The sequence below is a fragment of the Salmo salar genome, chromosome ssa11, assembly GCF_905237065.1.
Source record: "Salmo salar chromosome ssa11, Ssal_v3.1, whole genome shotgun sequence".
Lineage (NCBI taxonomy): Eukaryota > Metazoa > Chordata > Actinopteri > Salmoniformes > Salmonidae > Salmo > Salmo salar.
The window spans coordinates 85,517,040-85,541,604 of NC_059452.1; the positions used below are offsets into that span (position 1 = coordinate 85,517,040).

The 24,565-nt window shown below is 46.3% G+C and overlaps 1 protein-coding gene across 1 annotated transcript in view; it reads right to left on the bottom strand.

Moving 5' to 3' along the window:
* Window positions 1–8,835: 8,835 nt before the first annotated feature.
* The window catches only part of LOC106563221 (protein turtle homolog A), a 42,540-nt gene continuing 26,810 nt past the window's right edge, over window positions 8,836–24,565 (bottom strand). The window contains exons 11-22 of the mRNA XM_014128584.2: window positions 24,018–24,134; window positions 23,485–23,635; window positions 23,168–23,279; window positions 19,929–20,119; window positions 19,579–19,793; window positions 17,467–17,551; window positions 16,921–17,091; window positions 16,506–16,542; window positions 11,337–13,937; window positions 11,086–11,171; window positions 10,546–10,711; window positions 8,836–10,346 (exon numbers count right to left, since the gene is read on the bottom strand). Coding sequence (XP_013984059.2) covers window positions 10,566–10,711; window positions 11,086–11,171; window positions 11,337–13,937; window positions 16,506–16,542; window positions 16,921–17,091; window positions 17,467–17,551; window positions 19,579–19,793; window positions 19,929–20,119; window positions 23,168–23,279; window positions 23,485–23,635; window positions 24,018–24,134 — 3,912 coding nt within the window. The 3' untranslated portion in view covers window positions 8,836–10,346; window positions 10,546–10,565. The remainder of the gene's footprint in view (window positions 10,347–10,545; window positions 10,712–11,085; window positions 11,172–11,336; window positions 13,938–16,505; window positions 16,543–16,920; window positions 17,092–17,466; window positions 17,552–19,578; window positions 19,794–19,928; window positions 20,120–23,167; window positions 23,280–23,484; window positions 23,636–24,017; window positions 24,135–24,565) is intronic.

Genomic DNA, 24,565 nt, shown 5'->3' on the forward strand with positions numbered 1-24,565 from the left:
GATAGGATGGAGGGCTGGGGCAGGAGAGAAATAGGGTGGAGGGCTGGGGCAGGAGAGAAATATGGTAGAGGGCTGGGGCAGGAGAGTGATAGGGTGGAGGGCTGGGGCAGGAGAGAAATAGGGTGGAGGGCTGGGGCAGGAGAGAAATATGGTAGAGGGCTGGGTAAAGGAGAGTGATAGGGTGGAGGGCTGGGGCAGGAGACTAATAGGGTGGAGGGCTGGGGCAGGAGAGAAATAGGATGGAGGGCTGGGAGCAGGAGAGTGATAGGGTGGAGGGCTGGGTAAAGGAGAGTGATAGGGTGGAGGGCTGGGGCAGGAGAGAAATAGGGTGGAGGGCTGGGGCAGGAGAGAAATAGGGTGGAAGGCTGGGGCAGGAGAGTGATAGGGTGGAGGGCTGGGTAAAGGAGAGTGATAGGGTGGAGGGCTGGGGCAGGAGAGAAATAGGGTGGAGGGCTGGGGCAGGAGAGAAATAGGGTGGAGGGCTGGGTAAAGGAGAGTGATAGGGTGGAGGGCTGGGGCAGGAGAGAAATAGGGTGGAGGGCTGGGGCAGGAGAGAAATAGGGTGGAGGGCTGGGTAAAGGAGAGTGATAGGGTGGAGGGCTGGGGCAGGAGAGTAATAGGGTGGAGGGCTGGGGCAGGAGAGAAATAGGGTGGAGGGCTGGGTGATGGAGAGAGTTAGGTGCTCCTGCTATTTTAACCTTCAACCCAAAGTGTCGTTTTTCTGTGAGTTCCATGTCACTCAGGTAGTTGTTTGCGATCCGTCCTTTCCCAGGTCTCGGGTCCTGTCCCCATGCTTCTCTACAGCCTGGAGCCCTTTGAATGATTTCCCTTCAGTGGCCCTGTCTGGGCAGAGCACATCCCTCAGTGGCAGAATAATTGGTTCAGAAAAAGGTATCCCTGCTGGTATCACTGTGACTTACTCTGTCTCTCTCCAGGTTGCTCCTCTCTCTCTCGCTCTGTCTCTCTATCTCTCTTCCTCTCCTCTCTCCTTGTCCCTCTGTTTCAGTGTCTCTCTGCGTTATGCCTGGCTGCGTGGCACACATTTCCTCTCAGCTGAAAGCTTGTCAAGCAACACCTCTCAGTTAACGCCTGATCTGCTCACATCTCACAATCACTAATGAAGTGTCTCTGCCATTAAAGGTCAGCTCGTTGCCATCTGCCACCCACCACCATGTCAGTCCTTTATCTTCTGACTGGACAGGGTGATGACAGAGAGTGGAACATCCTGACTGGACAGGGTGATGACAGAGAGTGGAACATCCTGATTGGACAGGGGGATGACAGAGAGTGGAACATCCTGATTGGACAGGGGGATGACAGAGAGTGGAACACCCTGACTGGACAGGGGGATGACAGAGTGGAACATCCTGATTGGACAGGGTGATGACAGAGAGTGGAACATCCTGACTGGACAGGGGGATGACAGAGTGGAACATCCTGATTGGACAGGGGGATGACAGAGAGTGGAACATCCTGACTGGACAGGGTGATGACAGAGAGTGGAACATCCTGATTGGACAGGGGGATGACAGAGAGTGGAACATCCTGATTGGACAGGGGGATGACAGAGAGTGGAACATCCTGATTGGACAGGGGGATGACAGAGTGGAACATCCTGATTGGACAGGGAGATGACAGAGAGTGGAACATCCTGATTGGACAGGGGGATGACAGAGAGTGGAACATCCTGACTGGACAGGGGGATGACAGAGAGTGGAACATCCTGATTGGACAGGGTGATGACAGAGAGTGGTACATCCTGATTGGACAGGGTGATGACAGAGAGTGGAACATCCTGATTGGACAGGAGGAGGACACCGAGTGGTACATCCTGATTGGACGGAGTGGGTGAAGTGCCCCAGGATGGATGATTCTTTACTTCCCTCTCCTAATTACCCATAATAGCCCCTCTGTTACTGCCTATAGATAGTCTATGTTATAGATAACCTCTCACTCTCTCTTCCTCCAGCCTTTCGTACTCCTGAATCACCCATGCTGTGCCTCTTCTGTTGGATCCTAATGAGGCTACATTGTGTATTCCCTCCCTCCATCCTCCTTCCATCCTTCCTCATTCACCATAACATTACCAAACAACGGCCTCTCTTCCCTCCCTCATGTCAACCAAGCTTTTCAAACCAATAACAACTGCTCTCCTGCCCCCAGCTCTCCACTCTATCACTCTCCTGCCCCCAGCCCTCCACCCTATCACTCTCCTGCCCCCAGCCCTCCACCCTATCACTCTCCTTTACCCAGCCCTCCACCCTATCACTCTCCTGCCTCCAGCCCTCCACCCTATCACTCTCCTGCCCCCAGCCCTCCACCCTATCACTCTCCTGCCCCCAGCCCTCCACCCTATCACTCTCCTGCCCCCAGCCCTCCACGCTATCACTCTCCTGCCCCCAGCCCTCCACCCTATCACTCTCCTGCCCCCCAGCCCTCCACCCTATCACTCTCCTGCCCCCAGCCCTCCACCCTATCACTCTCCTGCCCCCCAGCCCGCCACCCTATCACTCTCCTGCCCCCAGCCCTCCACCCTATCACTCTCCTGCCCCCAGCCCTCCACCCTATCACTCTCCTGCCTCCAGCCCTCCACCCTATCACTCTCCTTTACCCAGCGCTCCACCCTATCACTCTCCTTTACTCAGCCCTCCACCCTATCACTCTCCTGCCCCCAGCCCTCCACTCTATCACTCTCCTTTACCCAGCCCTCCACCCTATCACTCTCCTGCCCCAGCCCTCCACCCTATCACTCTCCTGCCTCCAGCCCTCCACCCTATCACTCTCCTGCTCCCAGCCCTCCACTCTATCACTCTCCTGCTCCCAGCCCTCCACCCTATCAATCTCCTACCCCCAGTCCTCTACCCTATCACTCTCCTGCCCCCAGCCCTCCACCCTATCACTCTCCTTTACCCAGCCCTCCACTCTATCACTCTCCTGCCCCCAGCCCTCCACCCTATCACTCTCCTACCCCCAGTCCTCTACCCTATCACTCTCCTGCCCCCAGCCCTCCACCCTATCACTCTCCTTTACCCAGCCCTCCACTCTATCACTCTCCTACCCCCAGTCCTCTACCCTATCACTCTCCTGCCCCCAGCCCTCCACCCTATCACTCTCCTGCCTCCAGCCCTCCACCCTATCACTCTCCTTTACCCAGCGCTCCACCCTATCACTCTCCTTTACTCAGCCCTCCACTCTATCACTCTCCTGCTCCCAGCCCTCCACCCTATCACTCTCCTACCCCCAGTCCTCTACCCTATCACTCTCCTGCCCCCAGCCCTCCACCCTATCACTCTCCTGCCTCCAGCCCTCCACCCTATCACTCTCCTGCCCCCAGCCCTCCACTCTATCACTCTCCTGCCCCCAGCCCTCCACCCTATCACTCTCCTGCCCCCAGCCCTCCACCCTATCACTCTCCTGCCCCCAGCCCTCCACCCTATCACTCTCCTGCCCCCAGCCCTCCACCCTATCACTCTCCTGCCCCCAGCCCACCACCCTATCACTCTCCTGCCCCCAGCCCTCCACCCTATCACTCTCCTGCCCCCAGCCCTCCACCCTATTACTCTCCTGCCCCCAGCCCTCCACCCTATCACTCTCCTGCTCCCAGCCCTCCACCCTATCACTCTCCTGCCCCCAGCCCTCCACCCTATCACTCTCCTGCCTCCAGCCCTCCACCCTATCACTCTCCTTTACCCAGCGCTCCACCCTATCACTCTCCTTTACCCAGCCCTCCACCCTATCACTCTCCTGCCCCCAGCCCTCCACCCTATCACTCTCCTTTACCCAGCCCTCCACCCTATCACTCTCCTGCCCCCAGCCCTCCACCCTATCACTCTCCTTTACCCAGCCCTCCACTCTATCACTCTCCTGCTCCCAGCCCTCCACCCTATCACTCTCCTGCCCCCAGCCCTCCACCCTATCACTCTCCTGCCCCCAGCCCTCCACCCTATCACTCTCCTGCCCCCAGCCCTCCACCCTATCACTCTCCTGCCCCCAGCCCACCACCCTATCACTCTCCTGCCCCCAGCCCTCCACCCTATCACTCTCCTGCCCCCAGCCCTCCACCCTATCACTCTCCTTTACCCAGCGCTCCACCCTATCACTCTCCTTTACTCAGCCCTCCACCCTATCACTCTCCTGCCCCCAGCCCTCCACCCTATCACTCTCCTTTACCCAGCCCTCCACTCTATCACTCTCCTGCTCCCAGCCCTCCACCCTATCACTCTCCTACCCCCAGTCCTCTACCCTATCACTCTCCTGCCCCCAGCCCTCCACCCTATCACTCTCCTTTACCCAGCCCTCCACTCTATCACTCTCCTGCCCCCAGCCCTCCACCCTATCACTCTCCTACCCCCAGTCCTCTACCCTATCACTCTCCTGCCCCCAGCCTTCCACCCTATCACTCTCCTTTACCCAGCCCTCCACTCTATCACTCTCCTACCCCCAGTCCTCTACCCTATCACTCTCCTGCCCCCAGCCCTCCACCCTATCACTCTCCTGCCTCCAGCCCTCCACCCTATCACTCTCCTTTACCCAGCGCTCCACCCTATCACTCTCCTTTACTCAGCCCTCCACTCTATCACTCTCCTGCTCCCAGCCCTCCACCCTATCACTCTCCTACCCCCAGTCCTCTACCCTATCACTCTCCTGCCCCCAGCCCTCCACCCTATCACTCTCCTGCCTCCAGCCCTCCACCCTATCACTCTCCTGCCCCCAGCCCGCCACTCTATCACTCTCCTGCTCCCAGCCCTCCACCCTATCACTCTCCTACCCCCAGTCCTCTACCCTATCACTCTCCTGCCCCCAGCCCTCCACCCTATCACTCTCCTGCCTCCAGCCCTCCACCCTATCACTCTCCTTTACCCAGCGCTCCACCCTATCACTCTCCTTTACTCAGCCCTCCACTCTATCACTCTCCTGCTCCCAGCCCTCCACCCTATCACTCTCCTACCCCCAGTCCTCTACCCTATCACTCTCCTGCCCCCAGCCCTCCACTCTATCACTCTCCTGCCCCCAGCCCTCCACCCTATCACTCTCCTGCCTCCAGCCCTCCAGCCCTCCACCCTATCACTCTCCTGCCTCCAGCCCTCCAGCCCTCCACCCTATCACTCTATAGGGCTTAAAGATCCAATGCGGCCATTTTTATCTCAATATCAAATAATTTCTGGGTAACAATTAAGTACCTTACTGTGATTATTTCAATTAAAATAGTCAAAAAGAAACAAAAATAGCTTCTTAGCAAAGAGCAATTTCTCAAGCCGAGTGGTCTGAGTGGGGAGGGGAAAACTGAAAACCAGCGCTTGGCAGAAAGTTTTGGAAATCTCTTTCTTATTGCTCTGTTAGCTCATTTACCGCCTGGTGATGTCACCAGGCAAGCCAAAACGCCATCCCGCCAAAACAGGCTGAAATTTCAGGCAATCTTTTCAAACAGCTCTTACACTGAAAGGGAATTATCCAGATTTTTACCATTTACATTTACATTTTAGTCATTTAGCAGACGCTCTTATCCAGAGCGACTTACAGTAGTGACTGCATACATTTCATACATTTTTTTTATTTTATTTTTTTTCTGTGCTGGCCCCCCGTAGGAATCGAACCCACAACCCTGGCGTTGCAAACACCATGCTTTACCAACTGAGCTACAGGGAATGCATTTCACTGTAATGTTCCAACCTCATAGTTTGGAAATATATATAAAACACACAAATCATGTTTTTGACTGCACTGAGCCTTTAACAGTTTATACAGAAGAGAGAGATATTGCACGCATGCGTGCGTCAGCGTGCATGCACGTGTCTTTGCTGAGTGTGTGCACATGTGCCTGTCTGCCTGCCCCTGGCTCCGGTGGGTTCACCCAGGATCCTCTCTTTAACCATGCTCACCACCTGTGACAAATGCAGCATGATGTTGTGCTGTGAGTCTGACTGAGGACGAGCTAATGAAGTCAATGTGCTTCTCTCTCTGGGCTCAAGGCCAAGTCAATTCCAATAGGCTGTGTGAAGAGATTGAGAGAGAGGGAAGAAATTGGCTATAAGACACCTCATATACAGTACAGTAGCATCATCTGACATCCATCACAGTATGCTTAGTATTCTTCCCAGCCACGTCTTCTCCACAAGGAACACTATACAGTAATCCTGGCAAGTTTATATGTGCAAATGTGTGTTATTTTGTTTTTCAACTGCACCAACTTTATACAGTTCTATGTATTTTTTATAACATCACCATGGCAACAGTATACTTCGTCAGTACACAATCCTTGATCTATATCTTAAATCCTTGTTTTACATCTTTTTGAAGAAATAGGATAAATCACTCTGTCTGTATTTTTCCTCAGAAAAAAATGTTGGAAAAAGAATACGCTTGTTTTAAGTGTTCCATGGCAATTCCCTTTCCTTTTGTGGTCTTTGTTCGATAACTTTTCTAAAGCATGGCTCAGTGAAAGTGAAAATGAAATTCAACATCCCCATCAAATGTTACACCTACTGATAAACTAAGGTCTCAAAGTTTGAAGTTTGTTCATTGTTGTTCTATGAGTCAGTGAATACACAGTGATCAATGTGCTGGGTAACAAAACATCCTAGAGGAAGAGGTAGGTCCTTCAGACATATAGGCCTAACAGATGGAAGGGTTATCTGCTGCATCATGACCCTTTAATGGCTTTATAATGATGTCCTCTTCCAGACCGAGGGAACGCTTCTGATGGAGAAAAAGCACAACTGCATCTCAGTCCATGAGGCGTCACTACAGTCTCTGGTATGAATCCAGGCTGTATTACATCCGGCTGTGATTGGGAGTCCCATAGGGCGGCGCACAATTGGCCCAGCGTCGTCCAGGTTTGGCCGGGGTATGCCCTCATTGTAAATAAGAATTTGTTCTTAACTGACTTGCCTAGTTAAATATAAAATGTTATTTAATGTAAACATTTCCAACTTCAGGTTTATGGTAATGTGTTAAAGTAGTAAATGTTCATTTGAATTATAATTTCAAAAAAGCCAGCTAATTGCTTTGGGGTACTGAATAAAACATGTATAGAACAAGTATTTAATCTTCAGTTCTCTGGAAAATATTTGGATACAAATAGGATACATTGTACAGTAAGTAGTACATAATCAGTAAACAAAGCACAAAACATACAAAGTCATACACTATAGTCAGTCTATACAAAACACTGAATAATTTTCTGTATAAAAACAAATATATCTTAAGTGCACAAAAACCTGGAAAATAGTTCACCTTTACAATTTGTATACAATCCCAATGTGTTCCTTTACAATAGCAAAGTAGCAATACAGTGTGGGAAAAAAGTATTTGATCCCCTGCTGATTTTGTACGTTTGCCCACTGACAAAGAAATGATCAGTCTATAATTTTAATGGTAGGTTTATTTAAACAGTAAGAGACAGAATAACAACAACAAAAAATCCAGAAAAACGCATGTCAAAAATGTTATAAATTGATTTGCATTTTAATGAGGGAAATATGTATTTGACCCCTCTGCAAAACATGACTTAGTACTTGGTGGCAAAACCCTTGTTGGCAATCACAGAGGTCAGACATTTCTTGTAGTTGGCCACCAGGTTTGCACACATCTCAGGAGGAATTTTGTCCCACTCCTCTTTGCAGATCTTCTCCAAGTCATTATGGTTTCGAGGCTGACGTTTGGCAACTCGAACCTTCAGCTCCCTCCACAGATTTTCTATGGGATTAAGGTCTGGAGACTGGCTAGGCCACTCCAGGACCTGAATGTGCTTCTTCTTGAGCCACTCCTTTGTTGCCTTGGCCGTGTGTTTTGGGTCATTGTCATGCTGGAATACCCATCCACGACCCATTTTCAATGCACTGGCTGACGGAAGGAGGTGCTCACCCAAGATTTGACGGTACATGGCCCCGTCCATCGTCCCTTTGATGCGGTGAAGTCGTCCTGTCCCCTTAGCAGAAAAACACCCCCAAAGCATAATGTTTCCACCTCCATGTTTGACGGTGGGGATGGTGTTCTTGTGGTCATAGGCAGCATTCCTCCTCCTCCAAACACGGCGAGTTGAGTTGATGCCAAAGAGCTCCATTTTGGTCTCATCTGACCACAACACTTTCACCCGGTTGTCCTCTGAATCATTCAGATGTTCATTGGCAAACTTCAGATGGGCATGTATATGTGCTTTCTTGAGCAGGGGGACCTTGCAGGCGCTGCAGGATTTCAGTCCTTCACGGCGTAGTGTGTTACCAATTGTTTTCTTGGTGACTATGGTCCCAGCTGCCTTGAGATCATTGACAAGATCCTCCCGTGTAGTTCTGGGCTGATTCCTCACCGTTCTCATGATCATTGCCACTCCACGAGGTGAGATCTTGCATTGAGCCCCAGGCCGAGGGAGATTGACAGTTCTTTGTGTTTCTTCCATTTGCGAATAATCGCACCAACTGTTGTCACCTTCTCACCAAACTGCTTGGCGATGGTCTTGTAGCCCATTCCAGCCTTGTGTAGGTCTACAATCTTGTCCCTGACATCCTTGGAGAGCTCTTTGGTCTTGGCCATGGTGGAGAGTTTGGAACCTGATTGATTGATTGCTTCTGTGGACAGGTGTCTTTTATACAGGTAACAAGCTGAGATTAGGAGCACTCCCTTTAAGAGTGTGCTCCTAATCTCAGCTCGTTACCTGTATAAAAGACACCTGGGAGCCAGAAATCTTTCTGATTGAGAGGGGGTCAAATACTTATTTCCCTCATTAAAATGCAAATCAATTTAGAACATTTTTGACATGCGTTTTTCTGGATTTTTTTGTTGTTATTCTGTCTCTTACTATTCAAATAAACCTACCATTAAAATTATAGACTGATCATTTCTTTGTCAGTGGGCAAACGTACAAAATCAGCAGGGGATCAAATACTTTTTTCCCTCACTGTACATTTTTTGTCATGCTTCTTGCTGCATTTGCATTCAGTCTGAGGAAAATAATTAATGTACAGTATATTGGCAGTGTATTGCTATTGGGTGCCATAGAACGTATACAAAACCATAAGTGGGCAAACTGACATTTCTCTGGAAGTCATTTCTGTGTACAAAATGAGTGTTGAAATTAAAATGGAGGGTAAGTGGGGTGATCTGCCGTTGTAAACTGATAACAGAGTGAGTACAGCTCAAAAGGCATTCACATCCCCAGCTCCCCTCCTCTCCTTTCTCACCAGACGTTGTGCTGGAAGGCATTCTAGAACCTAATTAACTCCTCTGACATGCTGTGAATTCTCATCTCCCTCCCTGACTCGGATGACTAAGAGATAGACTGATTGAAAAAATCCCATTTAGGTTTCAATCTCCAAATTAGACATGGCAAACAATATCTTGCCGCTAATGCTCACTGATTATCAGTCTCATTTTACACAAGGTTGGTGAAAAAAATGTCCTTCATTTATCCCAGCAACAGGCGATTATTACCAGCCGAACCCTTACCCTCCTCATTCACACACAAAATAACTACTGCACTCTGAGTACAAAAAAATCTATTGACAGTACAAACATTGCACAACATCAATGAGGTTAAAAACAGAGGGAAATTAGATTTGCTACATCTTGAGAATATGGGTAGAAAAGAAAGGAGTGGTTCTTCCTAGTGTGATCTATAGCTACATCTGATCAACCCTAGTGAGTTAACCTCCTGGGGTAATAGTACTTGATTGTTTACTCAGAGCTCAGGGTTGTACTGCAGATGCTGTCACACTAGGCCAGGCCTATGGAAAAACACTATTTGTGAAAAAGGCATGATGCAGCCTACTTCTTCTCCACAATGTCCATCAGTCCTGTTATCCTGCCCTGTCAAGCTGTCAAGCTCTCTCTCTCTCTCTCTCTCTTGCTCGCTCTCCCTCTCCATCTCACAGAAAATCGATCATCCATCAGAGTTCTGTCAAACGTTGAAAGTGTTGGAACAAAGTGTCAGTAGTGGAACAAAGTGCCAGCCCAGTGGTGGTTTGCCTTTTCTCAAAGCAATAAAAATAATCTCCAACTGTTCTTCCGTGAGTCCAAGAGTATGATTATTGTATTGATTATAGTCAGCACCATGATGATGAGCAAGGCAGACCAAATATTGTACCTGCTTGTTCACTGACTTGGTAACAAGTACCATATACATAGTATTCCATAGAAGAAGCAGAGATCAATCAATGTAACTACTAGCTCTTGTAAATCAGTGGTAAAAGTCCTCTTCGGTAGGTACAGCTTTGAACAACAACAGCCAATTCTTTATTCAGCCCTGAGCGTCCACCAGAGTCCAGTCAGTCAGATGGTTGAGAGGTTGATGACTGTTCAGCCATACTGAATTACTGACGATGGCACTCTATTTTGACATTGTTGGTGGAAGTCTGTATAAATAAAAGTGTGAAATTCACTGGGATATTAGTAGAAAGCAACGGGAGAAGACCGAAAGACGCATACAAACAGAAAATAAAACAAAAACACCCACACAATAAGGTAGGAGGGACATGGGTAAACACAGCCAATCACACAGATCAGTAGTCCTGTTCAAACACACAATAACAGAAATTAGAGCTCTGAGCTGACCTTAGGTATAGATGGGATTGTCAGAACAGCACAGTCTCTGGTTCGGGGTCTGAGTAGCGGCTGGTCTCATGGTGATGACCCTGGAATTGGACTGACTCTTTGAGGCCCTTCTTGGAATAGTGCATGCTGGGAGTAGACTTCAGTAGACTCACTGAGGAGAACAGGCCTAAAGCAGGAGAAGATTGGACAGGGATTAGAAAGATCCTTATATAATCTAAAGCAGGGGTGTCAATCAAACCAATTGAAGAATTTCTGAAGTACCTTCAGTTAAAAAAATAACTAGGTGTCTTCACTGTGTCCAGCCTGCTAACAGTCACTAAAACTAAAGCTAGACAGTCAGGATCATTTAAAAAGTCCCAAAAGAGTGGACCAATTTGCCGTGTGGCCTTGGTGAAGACCGAATGTGGCCCTTAGGGCAAAATGAGATTGACACGCCTGTTCTTAAGCAACAGAGCTAGTGTTATTAAACACAGTTCTGAACATCTTTAATTCACAGACAGTGGCATGCCAGTCTAAAAAGGAACATTATAGCTCTCTCACTTGTGCCTTCAAGGTCTTGATCTCCTGGCTGAATGGACACATCAGTTGAGTCCCACTCATAATTCTTATCCACTGAGGCCTTTCTCCTGAAGAAGCACACACACACACAAGTGGAAAGTTTGTGATGGCTGACATTGAAGGGCATTTTATTTAATTGTCTATTAATTGTGTTGCATCTTACTCAACGTGAAAGGGACAATGTAGACAGAGAGTACTAGAGATATTAAATAAAAGAAGACTGAAGCACTCACCTTTTCAATGCCTCCATGTCCTGTAGGCGTGTCTCCTCTGTGCTCCCCTGTATCTCCTCGATGGTCTCAGGAGAGCTGGTGAGGGTTGGGGACAGGCAGATGGACAGGCGCCCATTGGGAGGCTCCAGACTCCCCCTGCCACTGCTCTGGCTGGTATAGCTACTGTAGCTCCCCCCTGAGTCTGGCACTCCCCGATGATACCTCCCAATCTCCACCTCCATTTCATGCCCCCCATACCGCTCCTCTCCTTCCTCCTCCTCCTCTTCTCCCACCTCCTCCTCCTGGGATGGCTGTGAGGTGTGAAGGGGTGTGGGCCAGCTGTAACCTCTGAGCAGGGAGGGAGCTGTAGTTCTGCCTCTATAGTCTGATGGTCTGCGGTGCTCCCTGTGGTCCCTGGGGAGAGAGGCATTCTTCCTGGCCTCCATGCGCTGCACAGACCTCAGGGCCTCCTTGTAGGTGATGGGCCACCTGGAGGCATCTGGGAAGATGGAGGCCTTTTTGTGGGGGTTGTGGGGGGGGTGGATGGGGCCCAAAGGCACTGGAGGAGGGGTTGGGGGGAGTGGCTGCTGTCTCTCCAGCACCAGGTTTCTTACATTTGGCATGTGCACATTACCCTTGTATGCTTCATAAAGCTGCTGAGGGGCCTTGCTGGGAGGCTGGGGGTCCTGGGGGGGAGGTGGGCAGGCAGTGGGGGCCTCTGTGTGGTTGGTCTCAGGAGCTGAGGTGAATTCTGGTTCCCAGAACACAGAGTCTGGTCGGAAGGAGAAAGGAGAGGAACAGTTCTCATGGCTGAGAGAGTCGACCCAGGCGTCAGGCGTCAAGAAGTTACCCTGGGATTGTCTCCTGGAATCTAGACTGTGGCTGCGCTGGTGGTGGCGGTCGTCCCCGTTCTGAGAGCCTTCTAGACTGAGGGCCTTCCTGAGCACCGGCCTGGGAGGCTGAATGGTAGTTGGGCTTCTGCCCCGAGGTGATCTCTTGTGCCACTTCTCCCGCTCCTCTCTAGGTACTGGGCTCTTTTTGTGGTCCAATGGATGGCCTCTGCGGTCTTTTTTTGTGGTTTGCGGTCCTCTGTGGTCTTTCTCTGCCAATAGGCTCTGGAACATTATGGGATTTGTAGGAGGATCAACTGAGCCTTCTGGTTCATCCACACTCATCTCTACACAGTCTGAGAGATCCAACACTGTGTGTTGAGATGGCTTTTCAAATGGCTGTGACCTTGCTAACGCCACTTTCCATACACCATGCACTTTGTTGACAGAGACATCTGGCTTAGACTTGTGTGAAATTCTGCCATTGGAATGGCATTGATTGCTCTTGCTGTTCCATTCATGTGACTCTGAGTCATCTCCCTTCAACTCTGTTGACATGTGAGTAGTATCCCAAAGCCCTGTGTGTGTCTTGAAACTCGCAGCTTCTTTCCCTTCTTGCCTCTCTAGTGGCTGGTGACTCACCCTCCTCTTAGAGTGACCCTCTGCTCTCTTAGCCTTGAGGTGGTGTTGTGTGACAGGTGACAGAGAGGGACATTGAGTGACTGGAGGGTCACAGTGGAGGGTCACTGTCCTCTCAGAGGTGGTGTGAAGGGCTGCGACCAGGCTGGTGGCAGAGGTGAGAGGGCTGGCCTCCCAGTGAATATCAGATGGGGACGAAGGCCTTTTGGCCATGCTAGATCTCCCCCAGCTGGCCTGGGGATGACAGTGATGGGGCTGATTTTGTAGGGAGGTGCTTTCCAGAGGTTTCCATATGGGATCACATTCTTCAGTCTCTCTCCAGTTCTCCTCATCTATGCCTGGTTTCTTGCTCTTCCCATCTAAAGTAGCATTCCTCTCCAGTGTGTACTTCCGTAGCTTTCTCTCCAGCTCCTCTCTCTCCCGGGCCAGCTTCAGACACATGCTCAGGTTGCCGGTCTCCCTCTCATGCTCCATCTGTAGCATCAGGGTGCTGGCGATGGCAGGCTGGACGGCCCGCTTTAGTGACAGGTATCCTGGTTTGCTCTCCTCCAGGCTTGGCTGGGGGTACATGTCTGAGTTACTGTCCGAATAGAGACTACTCTCGCCTGGATGTCCAGCGCAACTGTCTTTCTCCCCATCCAGGTAGAATCGTCCATGGAGGGAAAGGTGTTTGGCCATGGCCCGGACCATGGTCGTGGGGTTGGGGTTAGATCCACCACGGGGGGGTAGGTCCACTGAGAGGACCAATGGCGGCTCCCTCCTCACACAGGGGGACACTGACCTCTGGACCTCAGTGGATTGTGGGAAGTCTTTCCTCAGGGATCTTATGTTGTGGGAAATGTGGACAGAGGCCTGGTCATAGGGCTGCATCATGAAGAGACCATCAGGGCCTCTGAAGATGAACTCTAGAGGGGAAGTGGGAGAAGAGCCTGTCCTGGGGAGGTGGTGGTGGGGGTCGTAGTGAGGAGGTGGTGGGGGGCAGGAGAGCAGCTGCTGGCACTGCTCATGGTATTCACTGTGGCTGGGTCTGTCGAAAGAGGAGTGGTCCGACTGGGAGGAGGAGCAGGAGCGGGAGGTGGAGCCAGGATAGTGGGTGTGGGACTGGAGGAGCTTCTGCTTCAGCACACTGTCTGGACTGCTAGCAAGTGACCCACTACGAGAGAGAGCAAGAGAGAGAAGGGTTAAAGGATGGATGAGAGAGAGAACAGGGAATATTCATCAGGTCGAAGGGCCACTTTACCGAGCCATCACCAACCATGTCTTGAGATGTTTTGTGAAGACATCTTGAGACATCTTAAGCAAGGTTGGAGAGTAATGTATTACATGAAACCTGTTGCATGTAACAGTTTAACAAAATACTGTAACTGTAATCTGTTACGTTACCAGCAAAAATATTGTAATCAGATCACAGATACTTTTTAAAAACTAGATGATTACTTCTAGGGTTACTTTAAATTAAAAAAGGATGTTTGCAAAAACAAATCTTTGACACTTCTCTGTTTTCTCAATGACATTCAAATCAGCATTGAAAAAAGGCTCAAGTTGAAGTTTGTTCCACCTGAGCGAGTCTGACCACAAGTCAGAGACCACTATGATGATACACCAAATGTGTTTGATGGATCGCAGGAAAAGAGCAGGAATAGGCTTTTGTAGGCTACAGTCCAAGCTATGTCTTCCAATGGTGCGACTGCTGTCGGCATCCAAAGTTTATCCAACTTTAATAAACGCTTGGAGGTAAGGACGACAGCAGTGGTGTAGCCTACGGGTGATATACGGATATCACAAATTATTGATATCTACATAGCGCATTGATGTGAATCACACTGCTGCTCTCTTATTTAGTTATTTGTGCCTTACAGATTGTGGTTGTTGTGAATGGCTGTTCACAAATGTAGATGTGTATTTTAACCCAGTAATGGTTGAATTGAAGAGGTTTAAGCTGCCTATCAATCATTGTTTTTGCAACCTGTGAACAGCCAGTGAAAAATGCGCTCTTGCAACAACTGCATACTGCAGATCTCAGCCTATGGATTATTATTTGACCCTGCTGGTCATCTATAAATGTTTGAACATCTCAAAGAACCCTCTGGCCTTAATTGCCATGTACTCTTGTAATCTCCACCCGGCACAGCCAGAAGAGGACTGGCCACCCCCCAGAGCCTGGTTCCTCTCTAGGTTTCTTCCTAGGTTCCGGCCTTTCTAGGGAGTTTTTCCTAGCCACCGTGCTTCTACACCTGCATTGCTTGCTGTTAGGAGTTTTAGGCTGGGTTTCTGTACAGCACTTTGTGACATTGGCTGATGTAAAAAGGGCTTTATAAATACATTTGATTGATTGAATTTGATTATGGAATAAAGTTTGAGGGAGTTCCTAACTTGTAAACTCCTCTGTATTTTGCTACATACTGTCAAAAACACGTTTTATTTAAGAAGACCACAAGTGGGGCTTTTATTGCTCAATCTAATTCGTGCTGATTCAAAAAGAATAGGTCTATAGGTCTAAAGGACACATGCTCAAATTCACACACTTTTGATAGACTTAAAGGGGCAACCTGTAGTTGCTTCATCCATGTTTGGATTTATAAATTAATGGCATATACCAATTGATTTTTGAAGAATATAACTTATAAATGCATCATGAGTTTAGTTCAACTGTCACATTCCATCAGAACCCAAAATATAAGCTTGTTTTTCTCTAATGTTTGTAAACATTGTCAATGTAAACAAACACTGTAGCCTTAAAACATGGTTAAAACAATCATTTTGATATCATGGATGGTCAGTCCTTACATCCATAGCTCTGTCTATTAATCTGAGAGTGGTTACATTTCTCCAAGCCCATCCCTCAACTTTTTACCAAAACAGAGACGGGTATCCATTTTGTTATTGTTTCAACTGTGGATTCGCCCTTTAAACATCTGCAAATTATCGAGATATCAAAGTGTCACCTACAAAAATGTAAACAATGGGCCTATAGCAAATTCAGCATATGGCATTCATTTCTCACATGCAAATAGCACTTTTCAGTAATGCTCAAAGCATACCATTCCAGGAAGATCAGTATTTATTTTCAATTTGAAATAATGAGCCCAATACGTCCTCCATGACAACAAAATCAGAGTAGGCTAATAGCCTGTAGTTTTTGGGTTATGCTGAGGTAAAACAATTTGGCTAATCTAAACTTCCATATTTCTAAGTCCTATTTTTGAAGATCAAGGGTTATTAAATTAATTGGAATGACTGGAAATCTGACAGACTTTGGTTTTTAATGTAAAGATATAATCTAATAATCGTATTATTATCTGTATTAGAAAGAAATGGGTTAGAAGAAGCCTACATAACCAGCTATGTAAATTCTAACATTAATTTATCCTGCAATAGATGTCGTTCAATTGGTAATATATATTTTTGTCTTCTTCTAATGCCTCTTAAGGGGAAACTAATCTAAAAGTAACTGAAAGTAATCAGATTATGTTACTGAGTTTGGGTAACAATTTTGGACAGGTATCAAGTAACTGTAACGGATTACATTTAGGAGGTAACCTACCCAACCCAATGTCTTCTGAAAAATGAAAATGTGTCTACAGACACATCTTGAAGACGTCGTAAGATGTTTAGTAAATGACTTTAAGACAAAGGCGATGAAAGTCAGAAAAAAAAACGAATCTTAAGTAAAACAAAATGGCAATGAGAAGGAAAACAATTAATAATAAGGGGCACTTACGTTGAGGGGGGGCTTTTATAGATGGCAGGAGGGAGATCTGAAAGGGCAGGGGGGGGAAAGATGATCATTCACAATGACACAGTCACCATGGAAAGGAAATCAATGAAAAAACAAAATCTAGCCCAATAATACGAGCCCATTCAAAGCAGACAAAAATGTCCGGAGGCACAGCAATTGGCCATCCCTCAAAGTTAATTACCGGCACAATAATCAGCCACATTAATGAGAAATGACCCTAATTAGCCACAATGTAAACGACATGAATATATTTTACAACTAAAGCGGGATGGAGTTGACAAGCATGGCGTCATGTCCATGCTCTGAACTATGATTTATCAAAGAGTATTGGAGGACCTCTATCTGCTGTATCGTGGTGCTCATAGTGCATGTAATTAGTTAATTGATAATGTTTCACCATCTTTCCTCTTCCTGCGTCGCTGGTCTCTCTTGTGACTGATGATACACACTGTCCCTAGGACCAGGATCAGGGCCAAACACAGGAAGGCAACGCCTCCCATCACTCCAGCCAATAACGGCTTGGGTACAAACTCCAGGAGGCGGGAACTGGCAGGGTACATATCCATCCCTGTGGCATGACCACAACATCAGCATCCATAACACAGAGATTTACCACAACCAAATGTTAACAATGCATTCATTCCCTTACAGTAGATACACTAGGGCAGTTCACCCAAGATACTGCTTGACAGAATAGAAGCCTGATGTCTACCTCTGTTATATTGGTCTTCAATATGTCCCATGATGAAATATTAATATCATGTTAAAAAAGCCAGACAATGGTCTAATTCTAACAACATGTTTAGCTGCAATATTTCCATGATTCAGACTCCTACTAGACCAGTATTCTCCAGAGGGCTGTTCTAATTATGTGGTGCCAGTGGAACAGAGAGGAGAGGCTGCCTGCCTAGCTTTCCCTGGCTCCAAAGCCTGAAACACTAACCCATGTTGGAGACATTAACTGATGGACTGGGCTCGCTCAGCAACACCCCTCGCCGGGACAGCAGCCTCAGCTCGTACACAGAGTCCTAGATACACACACACACACACAAACACACAGACACACACACACGGGAGGACGGAGGGGTAGGGGGATGAAACCACACTTTGTCAACATGGGATAGCGCCTGGAATGCTAATCAGGATCATCTGAATTCAGATTTAGGAAAGAGAAGGAGAGAGGGACAAAGGAGGCAGACAGAGAGGGGAGGAAGGAACAAAAATACTGAACAAAAATACAAACACACGTGCAACAATGTTCAAGATTTTACTGAGTTACAGTTCATATAAGGAAATCAGTAAATTTAAATAAATAAATGAAGCCCTAGTCTATGGATTTCACATGACTGGGAATGCAGATATGCATCGGTTGGTCACAGATACCTGAAAAAAAAGGTAGAGGTGTGCATCAGAAAACCAGTCAGTATCTGGTGTGACCACAATTTGCCTCATGCAGCACGACACATCTACTTCGAATAGAGTTGATCAGGCTGTTGATTGTGGCCTGTGGAATGTTGTCCCACTCCTTTTCAATGGCTGTGCGAAGTTGCTGGATATTGGCGGGAACTGGAACACGCTGTCGTACACATCGATCCAGAGTATCCCAAACATGTTTAATGGTTGACATGTCTGGTAAGTACGCAGGCCATGGAAGAACTGGGACATTTTCAGCTTCCAGGAACTGTGTACAGATCCTTACGACATTATCATGCTGAAACATGAGGTGATGGCAGAGGATGAATGGCACGACAATGGGCTTCAGGATCTCGTCGCGGTATCTCTGTGCATTCAAACTGCCATCAATAAAATGCAATTGTGTTTGTGGTCCATAGTTTATGCCTACCCATTCCATAACCCCAGCGCCACCATGGGGCACTCTGTTCACAACGATGACATCATCAAACCGCTCACCCACAAAACACCATACACATTGTCTGCGGTTGTGAGGCCGGTTGGACGTACTGGCAAATTCTCTAAAACAACGTTGGAGGCGGCTTGTGGTAGAGAAATGAACATTCAATTATCTGGCAACAGCTCTGTTGGACATTCCTGCAGTCAGCATGCCAATTGCATGCTCCCTCAAAACTTGAGACATCTGTAGAATTGTGTTGTGTGACAAAACTGCACATTTTAGAGTGGCCTTTTATTGTCCCCAGACCCCAGGTGCCCCTGTGTAATGATCATGCTGTTTAGTATGCCAAACCTGTCAGGTGGAAGGATTATCTTTGGAAAGGAGAAATTCTTACTAACTAGGATGTAAACAAATTTGTGTCCAAAACGGATCTTCAGCTGTCCCCATAGGAGAACACTTTTTGGTTCCAGGTACCTTTTGGGTTCCATGTTGAACCCTCTGTGGAAAGGGTTCTTCATGGATCCCAAAAGCGTTCTACCTGGGCCCAAAAATGTTCTACCTGGAACTAAAAATGGTTCTTCAAAGGTTTCTCCTATGAGGGCAGCCAAAGAACCATTTTAGGTTCTAGATAGCACCTTTAACACCAGTTTTAAGATCTCTGCACTGGCTGCCTGTGAATACATTTTAAGATTCTTCTATTGGTTTTTAAATCAATCCACGATTGTACACCACAATAAATGTCAGACATGCTTTTAAGTTATGTACCCAGTAGGTCCCTCAGGTCCTCTGACACTGGCCTTTTAACTATCCCAAAGCCTAAGACCAAGAGGCATGGAGAGGCAGCCTTTAGTTACTATGCCCCCAGCCTCTGGAATAGCCTGCCAGAGAACCTGAGAGGGGCTGAAACTTTGGACATATTTAAAATAGATCTTATTAAAACACTCCTTTTTAGCTTTGTTTTCCTTAGGATGCTTTTAGATGGTTCAGTTTTTATTGTACATTTTTCAGTTTTTATTTTCATTGTTTTTATTCATTTTTTCCTGTGAAGCACATTGTGTTGCATTCCATGTCTGAAATTTGCTGTTTAAATAAAGCTTGATTTGATTTTCATAACCAATATAAATGTCTCTAAGGCAGCTAAAGCAGGGGATGATATCCGTTGATTGGTCTCAGAGGGAGTGACTAACAGGGACTGGCGGTTACCTTGCGCAGACCTGGAACGATCATCACAGTTCTATTGGCATCGATGTCCTCGTCTAGATTGAACCACTCCCCTTGCTCTGCGCGAGATTGGAGGACAAATCCAGTGATGGGCGGGAACTGAGCCACAGGAGACCATTGCAGGACTATACCTGCCAAGCTCTGATTGGCTGACAGCGATGTGGGCGGTTCTAGTTTCGCTCTCCTTGGGAGTGTATCTGATGGTGTAAAGCAGAACAGCCTTAGAAAGAAATACCCCTACTTTGGGAAAAAAAGAGAAAATGCCTAATTCTCCACGCATGCAGCCTTGAGTAGACAATGTCATTCAGGCTCTCAACACAACGGGTACTGACTCAGAGTTCGGATGGTGGCGATCTCACTGAAAGGCCCAGTGCCCACTTTGTTGTGTGGCAGGACACTGAACTGGTACTCTGTGTCAGGGACCAGCCCCGTCACCTGCAGACTGGAGCCAGAGGAGGAGGGCACGGGCACAGAGAGCCACTCCTGTTTCTCCCCACTGTCACCCACAGACATCTGCTTCAACCTGCAGAGAGAGAAGGAGAGGGGGAGTGAATGGAGAGAGAAAGAAAAAAGAAAAAGAAAAGAGAGCGAGAGAGAAAAAATAGAATAAAAAAATTAAGAGAAAAGAGAAACATTGTGTATATATGTATATACTGATCTTATACCATCTATTGCATCTTGCCTATGACGCTCGGCCATTGCTCATCAAAATATTTACATGTACATATTCTTATTCCATCCCTTTAGATTTGTGTGTATTAAGTAGTTGTTGGGACATTGTTAGATTTATTTGTTAGATATTACTGCACTGTCGGAACTAGAAGCACAAGCATTTCACTACAAGCATGTACATAGACTTATTTCTGGATTTGATTAGAGCTTTGATCAAAAATTCAAGTCTAATGCTACCTGAGCCTGATGAACCATATATATAATACATTTATGAGCCCTATATTAAATACATTTTATGAGCCCAAGCCCAAATGATTGTGCTGATATCCAATAGCCTACAGTACAGTATATGATATATAGGCTACTGCACATCACGCACAACAGAAAAACATAGAAGCCCATAGATGTAGCTAGCTATATGCTCTCTTGGCTAAATAAATGAAACTAGCTAATAATAGGCTAATAATAACTGTATTACTCTACTGTATTGTATTATATTGTATTATATGGACTGGAATTACGCATCTTGTTCAACCCATGTTAAAGCTTAGAGAACATGCGATTCTGGTGCAGCACATGCGGCCTACAAAGTTACAAGTAGGATATAGGTTAGAGAATTAGATTTTATTTTTTGAATATAATAGGGCTTATTTTTATAATTAGTAGGCTGAAGCATATGTAGGCCTACTGTTCATAAGATCCCGTGTGGTTCAGTTGGTAGAGCATGGTGCTTGCAACACGAGGGTTGTGGGTTCTATTCCCATGGAGGGCCATGAAAATGTATGAACTCACTACTGTCAGTTGCTTTAAATATGAGTGTCGGCTAAAACGTTATTAATATTTCCCGTCATGTCAATAGCCAACCTCCTCTTGTTCTATTGTTGCTTCTTCCCTTCCTCGCTTTCAACAGGTAAATGAAATATATTTTGTTGTCCTTATCGTCATCATTGAAATTACATGTTTGAATAATATGGGACTAAAATTAGATTCAGAAGGCTTTCACTTCTCTTCATGGAGATTGAATGGTTTTAGGTCTGAATAAATAACTGCTATAGCCCAACGCCATCGAGAGTTCGCTCTTCTTTCAAACTACCCTTGAAATCTATTGGCTGCTGTATGTAACATTCAGCAAACAAGAGCCTTTGTCCCTCTTAGAATAGTCTATTGGTATAAGAAATGCAACAACAACAAAAAAGTCCAGCAAGCTATTCTAGTCTAGCTTTTCTTGCATGGGACTCGAAGAGCTAAGGGGCGTTTTTTTTAAGGAGCGAGTCCAGCGGAGCACAGGTACGTGCGTGCGTATTGCGCAAGAGACAGAGGCTATAAGTTAGAAGCTTATTATGTATAACCCATCATTAATTAGTTAAATATAAGGCTAATACCGCATTGCATTTATTACCTGGAAGAGGTAGGCTAGGCCCTATATATACTGTATATATATCAATCTTGAACAGGATGATCTATTTTGGATGCAATTTGAAGGGAATTGATGGAGAGAGAGAGAGACTGCTTGCGCATGCTCTAATTTAAAGCAACGATATTCGAGTGATAGGCTGTTTCAAAACTATGCAGTTGCAATTAAAAATATATATACAGTACCAGTCAAATGTTTGGGGACACCTACTCATTCAAGGGTTTTTCATTATTTTTACTATTTTCTACATTGCAGAATAATAGTGAAGACATCTAAACTATGAAATAATACATATGGAATCATGTAGTAAACAAAAAAGTGTTAAACAAATCAAAATATATTTTAGATTTTAGATTCTTCAAAGTAGCCACCCTTTGCATTGATGACAGCTTTGTACACTTCTGGCATTCTCTCAACCAGCTTCATGAGGTAGTCACCTGGAATGCATTTCAATTAACAGGTGTGTGTCACGTCCTGACCAGTAATAGGGGTTATTGTGTGCCTTGTTAAAAGTTCATTTGTGGAATTTCTTTCCTTCTTAATGCGTTTGAGCCAATCAGTTGTGTTCTGACAAGGTAGGGGTGGTATACAGATGATAGCCCTATTTGGTAAAAGACCTAGTCCATATTATGGCAAGAACAGTTCAAATAAGCAAAGAGAAAAGACATTTAGACATTGCATATAATTTAACAGTTCCATTTCACATCATGCTGTTGATATAAATAATTGATTATAATTGACCAGTTTCTCGTAGTTATTAATCACGGGAAAAGGGAGTGGTTTTGGGTGGTAAATCTCAGTAACCGGGTTCCTGCCATTCAGCCCTAGTGTGTGTATGTGTGTGTGTGCAAATTCTATGCACTATAAAAGATGAAGAGACTGCACAATGCATTCTATGCTCCATGTGATAGATCTAAATGACAACATAGATATTCTATAATATAATCATTTTCATGAGATGAGGCAGAGTTTGTAAAAGAAACTGCTTGAAAAAGGACAGTTGAACAGCATCATTTTCCCAGTGATTTCTCTTTCAAACGTTCCTCTATCTGGCATCGGTAATTACTGTTTGTAGATTTCTGTGTTCTGTACCCGTCTATGTCAATACAATATGTCTGCTTCCCTGTTTGTGATTGTTTACCCCTGCTGCTGATGATGAGCTGTCCTCCACTGACGTTCAATACAGTATATTAATATGTTGCTGCTATGGTTACACAGAGGGAGACAGAACAGAGACTAGAAGAGTAGACAACTCACCAGACAGAGAAGAGAGGGAGATAGAACAGAGACTAGAAGAGTAGACAACTCACCAGACAGAGAAGAGAGCGAGATAGAACAGAGACTAGAAGAGTAGAAGAGTAGATGACTCACCAGACAGAGAAGAGAGGGAGATAGAACAGAGACTAGAAGAGTAGAAGAGTAGACGACTCACCAGACAGAGAAGAGAGGGAGACAGAACAGAGACTAGAAGAGTAGACAACTCACCAGACAGTGAATTTCTGGGGGTATCCCCCATCAAAGCCTGGTTCCCAGGACACATTGGCCTGCTTGACCCCTGGAAACACAGACACCAGGGTGGCAGCATGGGGACTGGTGCCTGACACACAGGCAGAGAAGGAGAAGAAAGAGAGAGGGAGTGAGAAGGAAGAAGAGGGAGAATAGAAAATGAAATAAGAGTTGCATCCTTATTCAACACGGATTCGTAATACACTGGTGAGGTTCCATAGTGTCATGAATACATATTAGCAACATTAATAAAGATGACTTAGATGTGTGTCAGTCAATCTGTCTGTTCCACTCACCCAGCGCTGAGATGAGAGTGCTGGCTTTGACAGTGCCCACGCGGTTGGTAACACTGCACTCCCACTCCCCCTGGTGGTCTTTAGTGAGAGGAAGCAGCAGCAGAGAGCCGTTGGCTGCTACAGAGTACTGAGAGAGTGTGGCAGGTGCAACCTACAGACAGGGAGGACAGAGAGGAGACCGGACACACAAGCTGGGATGATTGCTGAACTGCAATCAGTGAAGAGTTTGTTTGTCCCTGTTTGTCGAGAAAGGTGTGTGTGTGTATGTGTGTGTGTGTGTGTGTGTGTGTGTGTGTGTGTGTGTGTGTGTGTGTGTGTGTGTGTGTGTGTGTGTGTGTGTGTGTGTGTGTGTGTGTGTGTGCGAGTGTTCTTTCTTGCATGTGTGTGTTAAATAATAGCTATTTCTGCTCCAGGGCATGTCCACAGTTCATACTATCTTATTCACATGTTGCCAGGCCTGTGTGCATGCTTGTTGACTCAAGTAGTCAGTGGAGTACAGTAATTCGCTGTGGAGCGTATTGAAATGCACTCACCTTGCTCCAGGTTACAGTAGGGGCTGGCTCTCCATTTGTCTGGCAGGGGATAACAAGCGTCGTCCCCACCTCCTCTCGATACTCCTTTCGGGGAGACACGTTGAGTGACGGGGGGTCCTGCGGGTCGGAAACAAACCAACCAGCCATGTCATTTAGTCAAGGACTTTATCACAATTAGAGAAAGCGAGAGAAACAGTAGATTACCTTTAGCTTTAGCCAAGATTAACCTCATCTTAACCTATTTACAACCTATTCACAAAAGGATTAGCGCCACAATGAACCTTCACATACAGGAGCTATTGTAATCAGGCCACATTGGAATCAATTCATGTCACAGATTGACAAGTAGAAGAGTGAAAAAAAGATAATCTAAATATATTTTCTAAAAGTCCTTACTTGTCTCAGATATGAGCTCTCTCTTTGGACTGAAAGAGGCAGATAATTGGGTAGCACTTTATTTTAAAGTACTGTCTTCACATAGTTGTTATTTACTTGCAATTTACAAGGAAACGAAGTGGTAAAAATGGGGAATTCTAGTTCCTTTTCTA